General features: G+C 47.3%; 1 protein-coding gene across 1 annotated transcript; it reads right to left on the minus strand.

Annotated features, from left to right (window-relative positions):
• Positions 1–455: 455 nt before the first annotated feature.
• RNF183 (ring finger protein 183) lies at positions 456–6,951 on the minus strand. Its single transcript, XM_058523815.1, has 2 exons — positions 6,730–6,951; positions 456–1,633 (listed from the first exon to the last, which is right to left on the minus strand). Exon 2 carries the CDS (start codon positions 1,593–1,595, stop codon positions 1,017–1,019), a length of 579 nt encoding a protein of 192 aa, XP_058379798.1. The 5' UTR covers positions 1,596–1,633; positions 6,730–6,951; the 3' UTR covers positions 456–1,016.
• Between the last annotated feature and the right edge of the window lie 6,963 nt (positions 6,952–13,914).

A 13,914-nucleotide genomic window follows, 5' to 3' on the forward strand; every position in this document is an offset into this window, starting at 1 on the left:
CAGGGTTATAGACACTGCAGAGGCGGTAACTTGCAGTCAAGCAGCAGCCTGAGCGTCTACATTCTGTCTAGTTTCCTTGGTTCCTCGATTCTGTTGTATAAAATGAAAACCAGGATCCCCCGCCTGCGTGGCCCGGGATGGGAGCTGAGGCTTTTATGCTATGCAGGGTCTCACCCTTAGCTCTTGAGGCTGGAATTATAGTGCCTGAGGGAGGGGAGTGACAGCTGCACACTGCCCCTCCCAGGAGGAGTAAACACTCTTCCAAATGCCAGGCTTTTGATCTACTGACCCTGGCTGCTTTCACCTTTAACCTTTTATGCTCTTAACGTTCTATAAACCACATACCAACAAGAGGTTGTCTTGTACAAGAAGCAACTGAATGAGCATGCCCTCCCTGCTGGTAAGGGCTCTCTGCCAGTGCTGGATACTGCTCTGCTCTTCCCCGAGTTCTGACACAGCACCAGCCAAATAAATGGTTGTAGAATGAGTAAGTGAATGAACGAATGAACGCAGACCATTTTTACTGGGACTCGTAGTAAGACATCCAAAGAGAAAACTGAAGACACACGTTAGCTCACAGAGTTGAAGCTCACTTTCCAAATTTTTTAGCAACACATAATAAAAAGAGCAATTCAAAAAAATGTAAACTGAGTTCAAAGCAGCTCCAAAGAGAAATGCAACTTGCTATTTGGGCAGGTCAGGTTCCGGAGTACCGTCGTCCAGCCCTTTGGCACAACTTGCTACATAGCTCTGTAGCCACAGATCTGCTTCTCTCCCCTTCCGTGACTCCATGGTTCACACACAGAGGTCTCTTCACCTCCTTCTCCAGCCCTTGAGCTTTCAGAGGTTCTCAGTATAGTAGGATTCTGTTTCCAGAAGCAAACACATGGCCCAACTGATCCCTGGATTGTAAAAATGAACAATACTACAAAGGAAGACAGCCCCAAATGGGGCTCTGCAGTCCCCATACCCAGCAGCAGCTGAGAAAGGCTTGGTTCCTTGTCCGGAACAGACGCTCACCCCACTCCCCAAAGGAACTGCTTGGTCCAAAAGATGGAGAAGATGAGCAACAGAGCGACGCTGAGGATGACAGCCATCAGGTAGGCAAAGATCCGGAACTGAGGGTTGCGGAAACACTCCCTCAGAGAGTAGTGGCTGGGGATGGGGACGGGCATAGGCCTGGTGGCAGGGGCCAAGTCCTGGGGAGGCCCAGTCTGGCTCGAGGGTTCGGGACCTAGGTCCAGCGTGTAGACCCGGGGCTGGCGCAGGAAGTAGCGGCTCTTGGGCTGGTCCTTGAGCCAGAGCTGACGGCCTTGCAGGATGACGTGGTGGGGCTCCAGGCGGAGCAGGGCAAGCATGGCCGTATCCGTGGGCAAGTCAGTGACAGGCTGCCCGGAGGCCAGCACAGTGGGCTGGCGACAGAGCGGACACAGCAACCGGCGCTGGGCCGGAGTCACCAGGCTGAGGTGGGCCAGGCATTCCACGCAGAAGGAGTGGCAGCAGTCCAGCACTTTGGGGGTGTGGAATGTGTTGTTGAAGGGGTTCCAACAGACAGGGCACTCAGCCTCAGGCTCCCGGCCCTTCTGCTCAGCCATCCTCAGACCAGATGCCGGGAGGCCTGGCGGGAGATGTCCTGGCAGACAGAGAGAAGGAGAAAAGGAACACCCATTGAGCTCCTGCCCTGTGCTCGCTCCTAGGCTGTGTTCTGTGGGTCGTTAAAAGGTATTACCACCCACAGTTCACAGATGAAAAAACTGAGGATCAAAAAGAGGAAGTGATTTGTTCCAGATCACCCAGTTCCTAAGCCAGGGAGTTAAGTCTGGTGCTCCTGCAGCGTCCCTTCTAACAGGGCGAAGGGCTGAGCCACCCCACCGTTAATGAGCTGCCGCTGAATGAGACTGCACCCCGGCTTTGGAAATGGATAAAAATGCCCCTCCTGCTCCATGTGACTGCCCTTCGCTTCTCGGACTCCAGGGAGAGAGAGGGGAACAGTCAGATATTTCCTTCTCTGCTGCCTCAAATCCCTGACTAGTGCAGAGATGGGCTTTGTGAATTCCCCGGTCTGTCCCTCCGCTGGGGACAAATGCCAGGCCCTCGGTCTCTCCTCCCATTGGGCTACAAGGCCAACCCTCTTGAGCCCATTTGCCCAGTCTCTGTGCAGGGCACAGCCCTGGCCTGGCAAGGGGGCCCTGGCAAAGCTTCTCCCCTTGACCTGGAAGCTTGGAGAGGCGCCCCTTCCCGGGTCCCCGGATCAGCCCTTCCAGAACCTCCTCCCAATACTTGGCCTCTTCTGGCTCCTCCTCCCTCCCTTTGTCCCAGGAACCCCCAGGACACCCACCTGGGCTTCGTTGGCACTAGGATGGTCAGGCAGACTACCCTGAAGGGCTTGATGCTCCCGTCTCTCCCTCTCCTAAATCCACAAAGCTTTGGGAGGCTGCCTTCTTGCCACCAACCCCGGGGCCGTCTCCATGGCAGCGCACACGCAGCACCTGGAGCTGCCAGGTGGCCCAGGCGGCAGCCTCCTGAGCTCACCTGGCTGCAGCGAAGGCCAGGGAGCTGCCTGGGTGGTGGGGCAGGGAAGTGGGGGAGCAGAGTTCCCCTGGGGCGTGGCAAACAACCAACCCTGGAAGCCCAGTGTCCGCAAGATCGTGGGCGGTCCCTTCAAGACCCGGGATCCCCAGCCGGAAAGGCAGGGATGGCAATTTCCTTTTTCTAGATTGTGGAGAGGGTAAGTGAGCCTTCTGGGTTTCCTCTCTCCTGGGCCCTCGTTCTTTTTTAAAATGGCTGAAACCTCCTCACACAAAGGAGCTGCCTGCCCTGCACTTCAAATGCTGTGAAATTCACCAACTGCACAGCCTAAAGTCTCTGAATATCAGATTCAGAAAGTTCTCTCCAGTCCCCTTCTGATCATTTAAGGCGCCCAAGTAGCTGCAACCAGAACTTGCAAACCTGCTGCCTTCTTTGTTCTTAGAACACAGACGGCCAGCCTGGCAGGTACTGGCACTGAGATTTTAGAGTCCAAGGGTTGGCAATCCTACCACCCTTGACACCTTAAAAGGGGGACTCAGGAAGGAGGAGGGCTGGGGCCGGCCCTGTGTCTTAGTGGTTAAGTGCGTGCGCTCCGCTACTGGTGGCACGGGTTCGGATCCCGGGCGCGCATCGACACAGCGCTTCTCTGGCCGTGCTAAGGCAGCGTCCCACATACAGCAACTAGAAGGATGTACAACTATGACGTACAACTATCTACTGGGGCTTTGGGAAGGAAAAAGGGGAAAAAAAAAAGAGGAGGATTGGCATAGATGTTAGCTCAGGGCTGATCTTCCTCACAAAACAACACAAAAAAAAAAAGGAAGGAGCAGGGCTGCAGCCCCACTTCCCCATTTCAACCAGAAACCCTTAGCTTTTCTCTATCGGTCATTTGAGTAAGTTGAAGAGTTGAACTGCTGAGGAAATAAAGTTTAAAAACCACTTCTTCCTAACCACCCACTTTGCATATGGGAGGCGAGAAGTGACTCTCACCCAAGGTCACCCAGCTAGTCAGTGGTGACGCTGGGATTTCTAGTCCACCACCAGGCTGCCGTCATAAAGACAGGACACCTCCATTCAGTCCACCTGCTGGATGTGTATTGTTAACTAGATAGTAAGTGTTTGTATTTTATCAGGCGATTCCTCATGGCCTTAAGTCTCTCGTGGTAGGAATCCAGGAACTGTGCAAGGCGGGGGAGGGCAGCGAGTCCCCCTTGTGCCCCTGAAGTGACATCATCTACCCTGACTGAGTGCACACCTGAAGCAAAATCCGCTTACACTCTCCCCCATGCTTCCGGGTTTTCTTCTAGACCTCTGTCACTGCTCCGTGTAGGGAAGAGGAAATGAAGATATGGAGGAGGAGGATGGAACAGCTCTGACCAGAGCTGGGAGAGTTTACCAAGGATCTTGACCAATGGACGCCTTCTTCTGTGGACCATTCATCCATCTGCAAACATTTGTTGAGTCATTGAGCGCTCGCCAGGCGCTGTGCTAGGCGTTGGGTAAATAATGGTGGACAAAATAGACATGGTCTTTGACCTCATGACATTTAGAGTCTCATGAGGGAAAGAGACATTTCAGGAGTAATGGGCCATAAATAAATACATAATTTTAATGAATGCTGTAAAGGACAGAAAGGAAAATGGGCTTGGGGGTTGCAGATGAGACCACCAGGGAAGGTTTCTCCAAAGAAGTGAAATGAAAGCTGACACTGAAGGATGGCAGGAAGCCATGCTGCCTGAAGGGAAGAACATTCCAGGCCAAAGGGACAGTATGTACCAAAGCCCTGAGGTAAGACAAAGCTCCGCCAAATTCAGGACGTGAAAGGAGGTCACGGGGTGAGGTGCAGTGGGTGGACCTGGGGTGGAAGAGTGGCTCAGAATGAAGGAGAAAGGGAGGAGGCGGGCCCTAGAAGCTGGGGAATGGATGCGTCTGGATTTTATTCCAGGGTTGAGAGTGCGTGTGTGTGTGTGTGTGTGTGTGTGTGTGTGTGTCTGTGTGTGTGTGTGTGTAGGGGGGGTGACCTGATTCTGTTTCCATCTTAAAAACACCATTCCAGCTGCAGAGCAGAGAACAGACTGAAAGGGCAGAGTGGAAACGGAAGACCAGTTGGGGGCTCCAGCAGGGGTCCAGGCTGGGATGGTGGTGCTTAATGTAGGTCAGGCGGTGGTGGAGAAGATCCAAAGGGTGGGGTAAAAGAATCTTCCCAAGAAGCAGTGGACAGCATAGATTCCGGAACCAGGTTGTTGAGGCTCGTGACCCCAGATCCACTGCTCATTAGAGCTGTGATTCCAGGTGAATTGCTTAACCTCTCTGTGCCTCCATTTCTTCTTCTGAAAAGGGAGCTAAAAGTAATACATTGGAGGGCAAAGCTCTTAGATAGAGCCTGGCACCCAGTGAAGACTATCTGTGTGGTAGTTGGCGTTATCCCTGCAAATGGATTTGAGAGAGAGGCAGGGTCTGAGGCTACGACAGTTTTCTGCATTGAGCTTGGAGGAGCCCCTGACTTGCAGAGTGTCAGAAGCAGACCTTTAGTACTTATCAAAAGCCTTGAAATGTGCATAGCCTTGATCCAGCATTTCCCTCACTGGGAACCTATCCCCTGGAAAGAATCAAGGACCCGTGCAAAGATCTGATTACAGACATACCCATCAAAGTAGGGTTCTAATGGTGAAGTATTGAAAACTACTCAATTATCCAATAGTAGGACATTGATTAAATAAATTGTGCTTCATTCATATGAAAAGACATTCTGCAGCCTTTAAAGTGATGTGATATGGGCCAGCCCAGCGGCGTAGTGTTAAGTTCACGCACTCTGCTTCGACGGCCCGGGGTTCGCAGGTTCGGATCTCGGGTGTGGATCTACGCACTGCTTATCAAGCCATGCTGTGGCAGCTTCCCACATATAAAGTAGAGGAAGATGGGCACAGATGTTAGCCCAGGGCCAGTCTTCCTCAGCAAAAAGAGGAAAATTGGCAACAGCTGTTAGCTCAGGGCTAATCTTCCTCACACAAAAAAATAAATAAAATAAAATAAAATGATGTGATCAAACATCTATTAATATGGAAATATGTTCATGATATGTCATTAAGTGAAAAGAACCAGTAATAAACCATATTACAATATAACCCAATTTTCCAATATATCTGTGCAGTGGAAAAATGTCTGGAAAGACAGATATCAAAATGTCAACAGTGGTCATCTCTGGGGGTAAGATTATAGGGGTTTTGTTTTGTTTTTCAATTCTCTTATCTGAAAATTCTCACTTTACCACAGTAAGCTTGTATTACTACCCTTAAAGATTTCCCCGCTCTCCCCAAAGCAGAGCTACATTTTCTGAAGATCCATGGCCATGGTAAAGGGCTATCAAGAGGGATGATCATTGTTGCATCAAGCACCCGGCCCTTATCTGCCGTGGTCCCTCAGCATCTTTGGTTGTTTCCGGATCAGCTGGTCAGACACCAGCCTCTCCAGGAGAGACTCTGGCCTGTATCCACCCCCCATTCACCCTCAAGCAGGGACATCTCAGCTACACGAAGTGCTGAACATTGCCCGAAAGCATCATCTCAGTCTGTGACCGAGTCAGTCAGCCAAATATTAATTGTCTGTAGCCTCACCCCAATGTTTTCAACCTCAAGAAGAGAGAGATGAAGAACTCGCATTTTTATAGCACGTCACAGTTTACAAAGGGCCCCAGTCCTTGCTAGGATTGGAGTGCAGTGACTCACATCTAGATGATATAATTGCCTTTTATAATTTTTTCCATTTGCCAGAGGCCAATTGATTCTTTAAAACCGCAGCTGTGAAGGAGGCAGGCTAGGGAGTTGAAAGTGCGCAGGCTTTGGAACCAGACTTATTTGCTGTGAGGTCTTAGACCAATGGCCTACCCTCTCTGAGCTTCGTTTTTCTCTGTAAAATGGGCTAATAATCCCACCTTACAAGGTTGCTGTGAAGAAGGGGTAACGTAACGTGTAAAAGCACAGCAGGCGCTCCATACACAGTTAGCGTGATACTTTTATACCCATTTTACAGATGCAGAAGCCAAGGTTCAGAATGGTGAAGTGACTTGCCCAAGGCTTCACAGCTAAAGAGTGGCTGAGCTTGAAAGAAGATCCCAGGAGCCCAGCCTTCCAGGCCAGCGTTCACCCACTGGGCCCTGGGGCCCCGCGACCCAGCCCTCCGTGACTCTCTCTGGCTCCTTACCTGCTCGCTCAGAGCCTCCTCCACCTTCTCCCCGCGCCCTGCAGCGTGTGCCCTGTGCTCGCTTGTGGCTTGGTTTCCAGGCAGTTGTGGGCGGGTCTTATTTGCATGGGTCTTCGGCAGCTCCTGGCCAGCTCTCTCTGTTTCAGGTTTTCCTCTTCTTCCTTCTCATGACTTGAACTGTCTGCGTGTTAGACGGGAGATAGCCTGGAAGCTGTGGTTTCATCTTCCTCCTGTGAGTCACTCTGGCTCCTTCTCGGAGGGGGTCAGAGTCCACTTACCCTCGCAGGCCTCTGTCCTGGGTTGGGTTGGTCTCCTGCCGTGGTCTCTGAGTGCACTCGCCCTCTGCGTGCTGCCTTACCTCTTCACTCATGCACAGCCTTCCTTTGACGGGAAGGTAGGCTGCCTCTAAGCCACTCTGCCCTCGGCCCAGACAGATCCTTCCCTATTCCGAGCCCCGACAACCGAAATACAAAGGGCTCTTGCAGAATATTAAGAAAAAGGCAAATAATCAGGGAAGAGTCATTTAAGCATAAGCATGAAGCGCCTGTGTTCTCAATCAAGTGGGACTTCTGGGTCAGAGTCAAGTGCTTGCTCAGAATCCAGACTCTACTTACTAGCCATGGAGACTTGAGTGAATTAGTTAACTCGAAGCCTCAGTTTCCTCACCCGAAACTGGGCATAATAATTTTACCTACTTGATCTGCAGATTAAATGAGATAATCCATGTAGAGATCATAATAACACAGTGCCTGGTACACGGGAACACGCAGTAAATGTTAACCAGAACGATTATTATGATATACGATCAGGCAAATCACAAAGAAATGCAAATGGAGTATCTATGTAATTGTTCAACCTCATTTGTAATTATAGAAATTCAAATTTAAATGAGATACTCATTTTTTTCCTATCAGACTGACAAATATTAAAATAACAGTAGCTAAAAATGCTGCTATTATTTAAAGGAATAATAGCAGTTTTCTTTGTGCTTTACTAAAGCTTCTGATCTGTGACAGTGAATGCTCCCAGCAGTCCCAGGAGGCACAGGGTCCAGCACAATATGGGATACAGAAAATCCTCAACTTATCCTTACTCTTCCACAGATAAGGAATCAGAAGCTCAAAGTGAGTAAGGGGTCGATTTGCCCAAGAGCTCGTGAGAAACAAGTTAAAGGGGGCCGGCCCCGTGGCGTAGCGGTTAAGTGCGCGTGCTCCGCTGCTGGCGGCCCGGGGTTCGCCGGTTCGGATCCCAGGCGCGCACCGACGCACTGCTTGTCAAGCCATGCTGTGGCGGCGTCCCATATAAAGTGGAGGAAGGTGGGCACGGATGTTAGCCCAGGGCCAGTCTTCCTCAGCAAAAAAAGAGGGGGATCAGCATGGATGTTAGCTCAGGGCTGATCTTCCCCACAAAAAAAAAAAAAAATACAAGTTAAAGAACTGGGACTACAGGTCTGGCTCTGAAATCTGTGCCAGTGCCTTACTTACCACCTGCCAGAAGCGTGTTCACGTGGCCCATCTTCTGTTCCTTCTCATGCTCTCTGTACATATGGTCCTCTCCTTTTGTTCCTTTACTGACCTTTTAAAGGGGTTTGGAAAATAAACAACAATACATAAATGTATTTGACTGGTGATATACTCAAATACTCTAGTCCCTTCATTTTGTGTTTTTAAAATTTTATTTTATTTTAGAATCGGTAATACTTTCACGTTGTTCAGCAGGAGAAAGGTTTGATATTGCAATGAAAATGCTCTTCTCCCAGCCGCCTAGTGTCTCTGAACATTAAGGTATTATACTCTTCATTTCTTGTGTATCTTTCCAAAGATGTTTTATGGGTACACAAACAAAACACCTATGGTGAAACATCTGTGTATTCCTTTGCCTCCTTTTTATGCAAATGTGCGTATTGTCTACACCGTTCTGCACCCTGCTTTTTTCACATAATGCTGTATCTGAGTTCTCGTTCTGTATTAGTCCATAAAGAGCTTTGTCAGTTTTTAAGTGATTGTACCATAATTAATTGAATGGCTGTACCATGAATTACTTAACTATTCTCCTATTAGTCTAATCCCTTCATTTTAAATATGTAAATATTGGATGGAAAAATAAATGCTGAACTGATTACAGGATTTACATTAGCCTAGAATTGTGTGAAAATAAAGTTGTGAGTTTCGGGAAGTTTTAGATCCCTAAAAAAGATCTCTAAGCAATTTTCCTGCTCTTTCTGAGCCAGAGACAGAGAGATGTCTTGAAGCATGCCTTGGTGGCCTGGAGATCGCCCTCAGCTCTGGAATTCCCCCTTTCCAACATCATGGCTGGTTAACTAAAGTTAGTGGGGATTCAAGAAGACACCGCTTCAGCCCAAGGGATCTGTTTGTATTTGAGAGTTTGGAAGCCATGCTTTCTGGTTTGGCAACATTCTTGCAAAGCATGAGGAAGTTCATACACTTTGACCTAATAAAATAATTTCCTGGAGGTATCCAAAAGATATATGTGATATTGTGGTTTATAATAAATAATATTTGGTCATTGTCCTGTTCCTGGCACACAGCTCCTAAAACCCTTGGAATTTCCTGAGATGAGAGCGATAAAGCTGTCTTTTGTTTTGTTAATGAGGCAAATTTTGGAAAGCTGCTAGGTAACCTAACGTTGGGGGCTGGTTGCCAGGGGAACCAACCAAGGGATTAGAGAGTTGGAACTGTCAGCCAGGTTTACCCCACCCACCTCCTGGGAGGGGAGAGGGGCTGGAGACTGAGTTCAATCACCAATGGTCAATAAGTAAATCGATCATGCCTATGTATCTGAGGCTCTGTAGAGACCCAACAGGACAGGGTTCAGAGAGCTTCCAGGTTGGTGAACTTGTCGAGATTGAACTTGGGGAGAGTGGCGCACCTGGAGAGGGCATGAGCGCCCTTTCCCCATCCCTTGCTCTATGCATCTCTTCCGTCTCCCTGTTTATCTGTGGCCTTTATAATAAACTGGTCAACGTAAGTAAATATTTTCTCTGAGTTTTGTAAGCCACTCTAGCAAATTAATCTAACCCAAAGAGGGGGTCTAACCCATCTATAGCTGGTTGCTCAGAAGCACAGGTAACAACCTGGACTTGCGATTGGCATCTGAAGCAGGGGCCAATCTTGTGGGAGCCCTTGACCTGTGGGATCTGATGCTATCTCCATGTAGTTGGTGGCAGAATTGAGTTGAATTGTAGGACACCCAGCTGTTGTCGGAGAATTGCTTGGTGTTGTTAAACACACACACATCAGAATTGGTGTTAGAATCGGAATATGCCTGTATCTTTCGATTGAGTGAGGATGTTCATCGCAGTTTTATTTTAACCACAAATGACTGAAAACAACATAAAAGCCCAACTAAAGCACATCAATTAAATGGAAAACTACATAATCGTGTAAAATGATGTAGAAGAATTTGTACTGACTTGTGGAAATGGTCACAATACACTGTAAATGGCGGGGAGAGCAGTTTACAAAACACTGTATGTAGTATGAGCCAGATTTTGTAAAACAAAATTTTTATATAAAGACTGAAATGCTGTGAGGCAAAAATGTTACAGTGGTTATCTCTGGGTGATGGGCTTACTGGTATTGTCATTTTCTTCTAATCTATATTTTCTAAATTTTCATTAATAAATATGTATTACTTTTGTAATACGATAGGAAAATTCAGTTGGAAAGTAAGTCAGGCTGAGTTTTCTGCAACCAGGGAAACCAAACTTAAAAAGAAAAGCAGAGAGGACACATAAGAAATCGGTCAGGGCACTGCAGGCATTGAATAGAATAAACCATGGCCCTTCTCCGGGTCACCAATTGTCTAGTGAGCAAATGCATTATTACAATGTCTCTGAGTGGTCCAGGCTAGGGAGTCCTTTGCAATGACTGGAAAATTTTTCCAGGGAGATAGCCAGGAGAGATAATTAAGCGTCTCAGGAATTTGAGTTGAACAAATTTAGTTCATGCCTGGGGGGTGAGGTCGGCCAGCCGGAAAAGCACCTCGTCTAAGCTGTACTTGGAACCGGATGAGTGAAGAGTCATGAGACAGGGGAGCCCAGCCAAGGTCTGGAGGGGCGGTGCAGGGCAGTACGGACCCATCGGGGGACGAAGAGGCAGCAGAAGGCGGGGATGAGCAGTGGAGGATGGAGAAAGGCAGCCATGAGGCAGATTTGGGTCAGCTGGTGATCAGTGTTTAACAAGCCCCCCCACCTCGCCGAGGGCAGAGGGCAATCTCCCTGTGGGGCATGACGTTGTCATCCTCAGAACCTTGCCTTAGGCCTGTCTGGAGTTTAGGACAGTCCCAGCAGCGTAGGCATTTCCTGGAAATTGTTAGAAATGCAGAACCTCAGGCTCACTCCAGACCTGCTGAGTTAGAATTTGCATTTTCACAAGATCCCTAGGAGATTCAGAAACACAGTAAATCATGAGGAGTACTGATTTAGGAGAAATATCCCCTACATATGCTCCTTGACTTATCCTGATTACATTCGTCTCCAGATTCATAAAGATTTCCCCAGGACTTGACACCTTGAAGTAGAAATCCTAGACAGGGCTGGGTCAGTCCCAACCTGGGAATGGGCATCACACTGCATCTGCTTTATGCAGCACCTGAATTGGTTTTACAAGGTCACAATCCCTTAGGCCAGAGATGTTTCAGAATTCAGAATTTCTCATAGTAAAGAAGATCATATGATATATTTACCATATATTAAGTAACTCTCCCAGTGGGATCTAGGGCAGTACCCTCTAATCAAATGCATTAATATTCTGCAATTATTATAAATATTGACACCAAAAAGAATAAACACCGTAAGGTCAGGTCAATTTTGGCACCAAATTTAATGAAAAAACTTTGCCCTCAGAGTGTGGGGATTTTAGAATTTTGGATACAGGTTGTGAACTATTTTATTCATTTTATTTTTAGAATGTGTCAGCTGAATAGTTAGAAACATTAATGTGGTACTATTTCCCAGCCCTCGTGAACCTCAGACTTAGCAGGAACTACAAGATCTAGATATTCTTTCAAATATAAGGTAGTTTACATACTTCCTCTCATCCAGCAGGGCACACCTGCCATGGTTATTCCCAGATCAACTCAAGGGGTTCTGTGAGAAGCAATTGGATTTTGGTGAAATTAAGAATTTATCCCAGCTAATATCGATGCAAAATGTCAGAGCTGAGGCTGGAACCCACGGCCTCTGACTCCTGGTCTCGTGCTTTCCTTCTCCTGCCTTCATCTGAGGATGGTATGTGTGAGCTCTTGGGCAGCCTTCTCCTCCCCTCTCAGTCCCCGTGCTGTGTCTGCAGAGGACAGGCTCCGGCTGAAGGATGAAGGATAGCACGCTTCTTGCACATGCCGCCTGGTATGTTTAGCAACATGGAACTGAAATTGAACAGCTCTTTCTCCAGCTGGGCTGTGAATGAAGCATCTCATCTTTCAGTCCCCTAGACCTGCAGCCACGTCAAGGTGGCAATAATTGGCCCTCGGAAGGTCCTTGGTGTGAGTTGATCCAGGCACAGCCAGCTGAGTCCTCACACTTATTCTGAGGCCTTTCTCAACATAAGCCCTGCCAGGAAGACAGTGGCAAAGAGTTGGCTGGAGGTTCTTTGCATTAACAAGGTCCAAGGAGTTTCCAGGAAGGTCTCAACGGTCTTCTCCAAATGCCAGGAAAGAAGGCTCTTGGGCCAGGGTCCATCTCTGCTCTTGTAAGGCTCAGCTGGCAACATTGGTGAAGGGCCCCCTCGCAGAGCTTTTAATAATAATTTTTTTATTTTTTTTACTTATTTATTTTTTTCCCCCAAAGCCCCAGTACATAGTTGTATGTCATAGCTGCACATCCTTCTAGTTGCTGTATGTGGGACGCGGCCTCAGCATGGCCGGAGAAGCGGTGCGTCGGTGCGCGCCCGGGATCTGAACCCAGGCCGCCAGCAGCGGAGCGTGCGCACTTAACCACTAAGCCACGGGGCTGGCCCTCGCGGAGCTTTTAGAGTGTCGAAATCAGGAAACCAGGGACCTCCCTCCTCTCTGGGTCTGCAGGGTCTCATTCCTGCTCCTCCTTGGCCTCCTGGTCTCTACCTTTCTCCTCTGTGCTCCTCTCTGTATCTTTATCTTCCCTTCTCTCATGGGAGTTTATTCTTTAACTTTTATTGTAATACATGTCCAATACAGAAAAATTAGGAAACTCAGATGAGTATAATTATTACCGAGCCTTAGGGACAATGCTACACACTATTCTAGGGGCTCTACCTGAATTTTATGACTTATCCCCGATGACAACTCTATGGGTAGGTCCTATCATCATATCATCTCTGTTTTACAGATGAGGGCACTAAGACACAGAGAGACCAAGTCACTTGCCCAAGGTCACAGGGCTAGGAAGTGGCAGCCTGGGATTTGAACCAGGCAGTGTGGGGCCAGAGTCCACATCCTAACCAACAGGCCATACTACCACCTACCACGAGAAAATAAACTCACCCAAAATCCTACACGTGGAGACAACCACCGACATATTTAAATGTATAGCCTTTCAGTCTTTTTTCTTTATAAGTATTTTAAATATAAAATCTTTTTTCATAAATTATTATAAAACACATCATATTCTATGTACTGTTTTGTAGCCTAATTTTTTCACTTATCTTTCTACATCGTAATCTTCTACAATCTTTTCTTCAAAATGAAAGTAGTCTTTTTTTTTAATTGGAAAAGTGATAAAGGAAATAACAAATTTACGTATTTGCTTGTATATGCATAAAATATCTTCGAAAGAACACACTAGATGCTGTTAACACTGGTTACCTCTGGAGGGAGCCCGATGGAAGGCAGACATGGTTTGGAGGGAGACTTTTTATTGTATAACCTTTTGTATTCTTGATTGTGACTGTGTGAATGTATTATTTATTTCAAAAATAAGGAAGTTTTAAAAATGAAGCTGATTCATCTTCATTGCAAAAAAAAATCAAACAATACAGAAAGGCATAAAATAGAAAATAAATTCATCTTTAAACTCAATATCCAGAGATAATACTGTTAACATTTTTCCTCTATTTCTTCCAGACCTTTATCTATGAATGTAGAGATACATGTGCAGGTATGTTTTTACCCAAATGGAACAATGCTGGAGGGTGCTCTTTTGTTACCTGTGATTTTTCACTGAGTGAATCATGGATATTCCATGCAGCC

The sequence above is a fragment of the Diceros bicornis genome, chromosome 28 (assembly GCF_020826845.1).
Source record: "Diceros bicornis minor isolate mBicDic1 chromosome 28, mDicBic1.mat.cur, whole genome shotgun sequence".
Taxonomy (NCBI): Eukaryota; Metazoa; Chordata; class Mammalia; order Perissodactyla; family Rhinocerotidae; genus Diceros; species Diceros bicornis.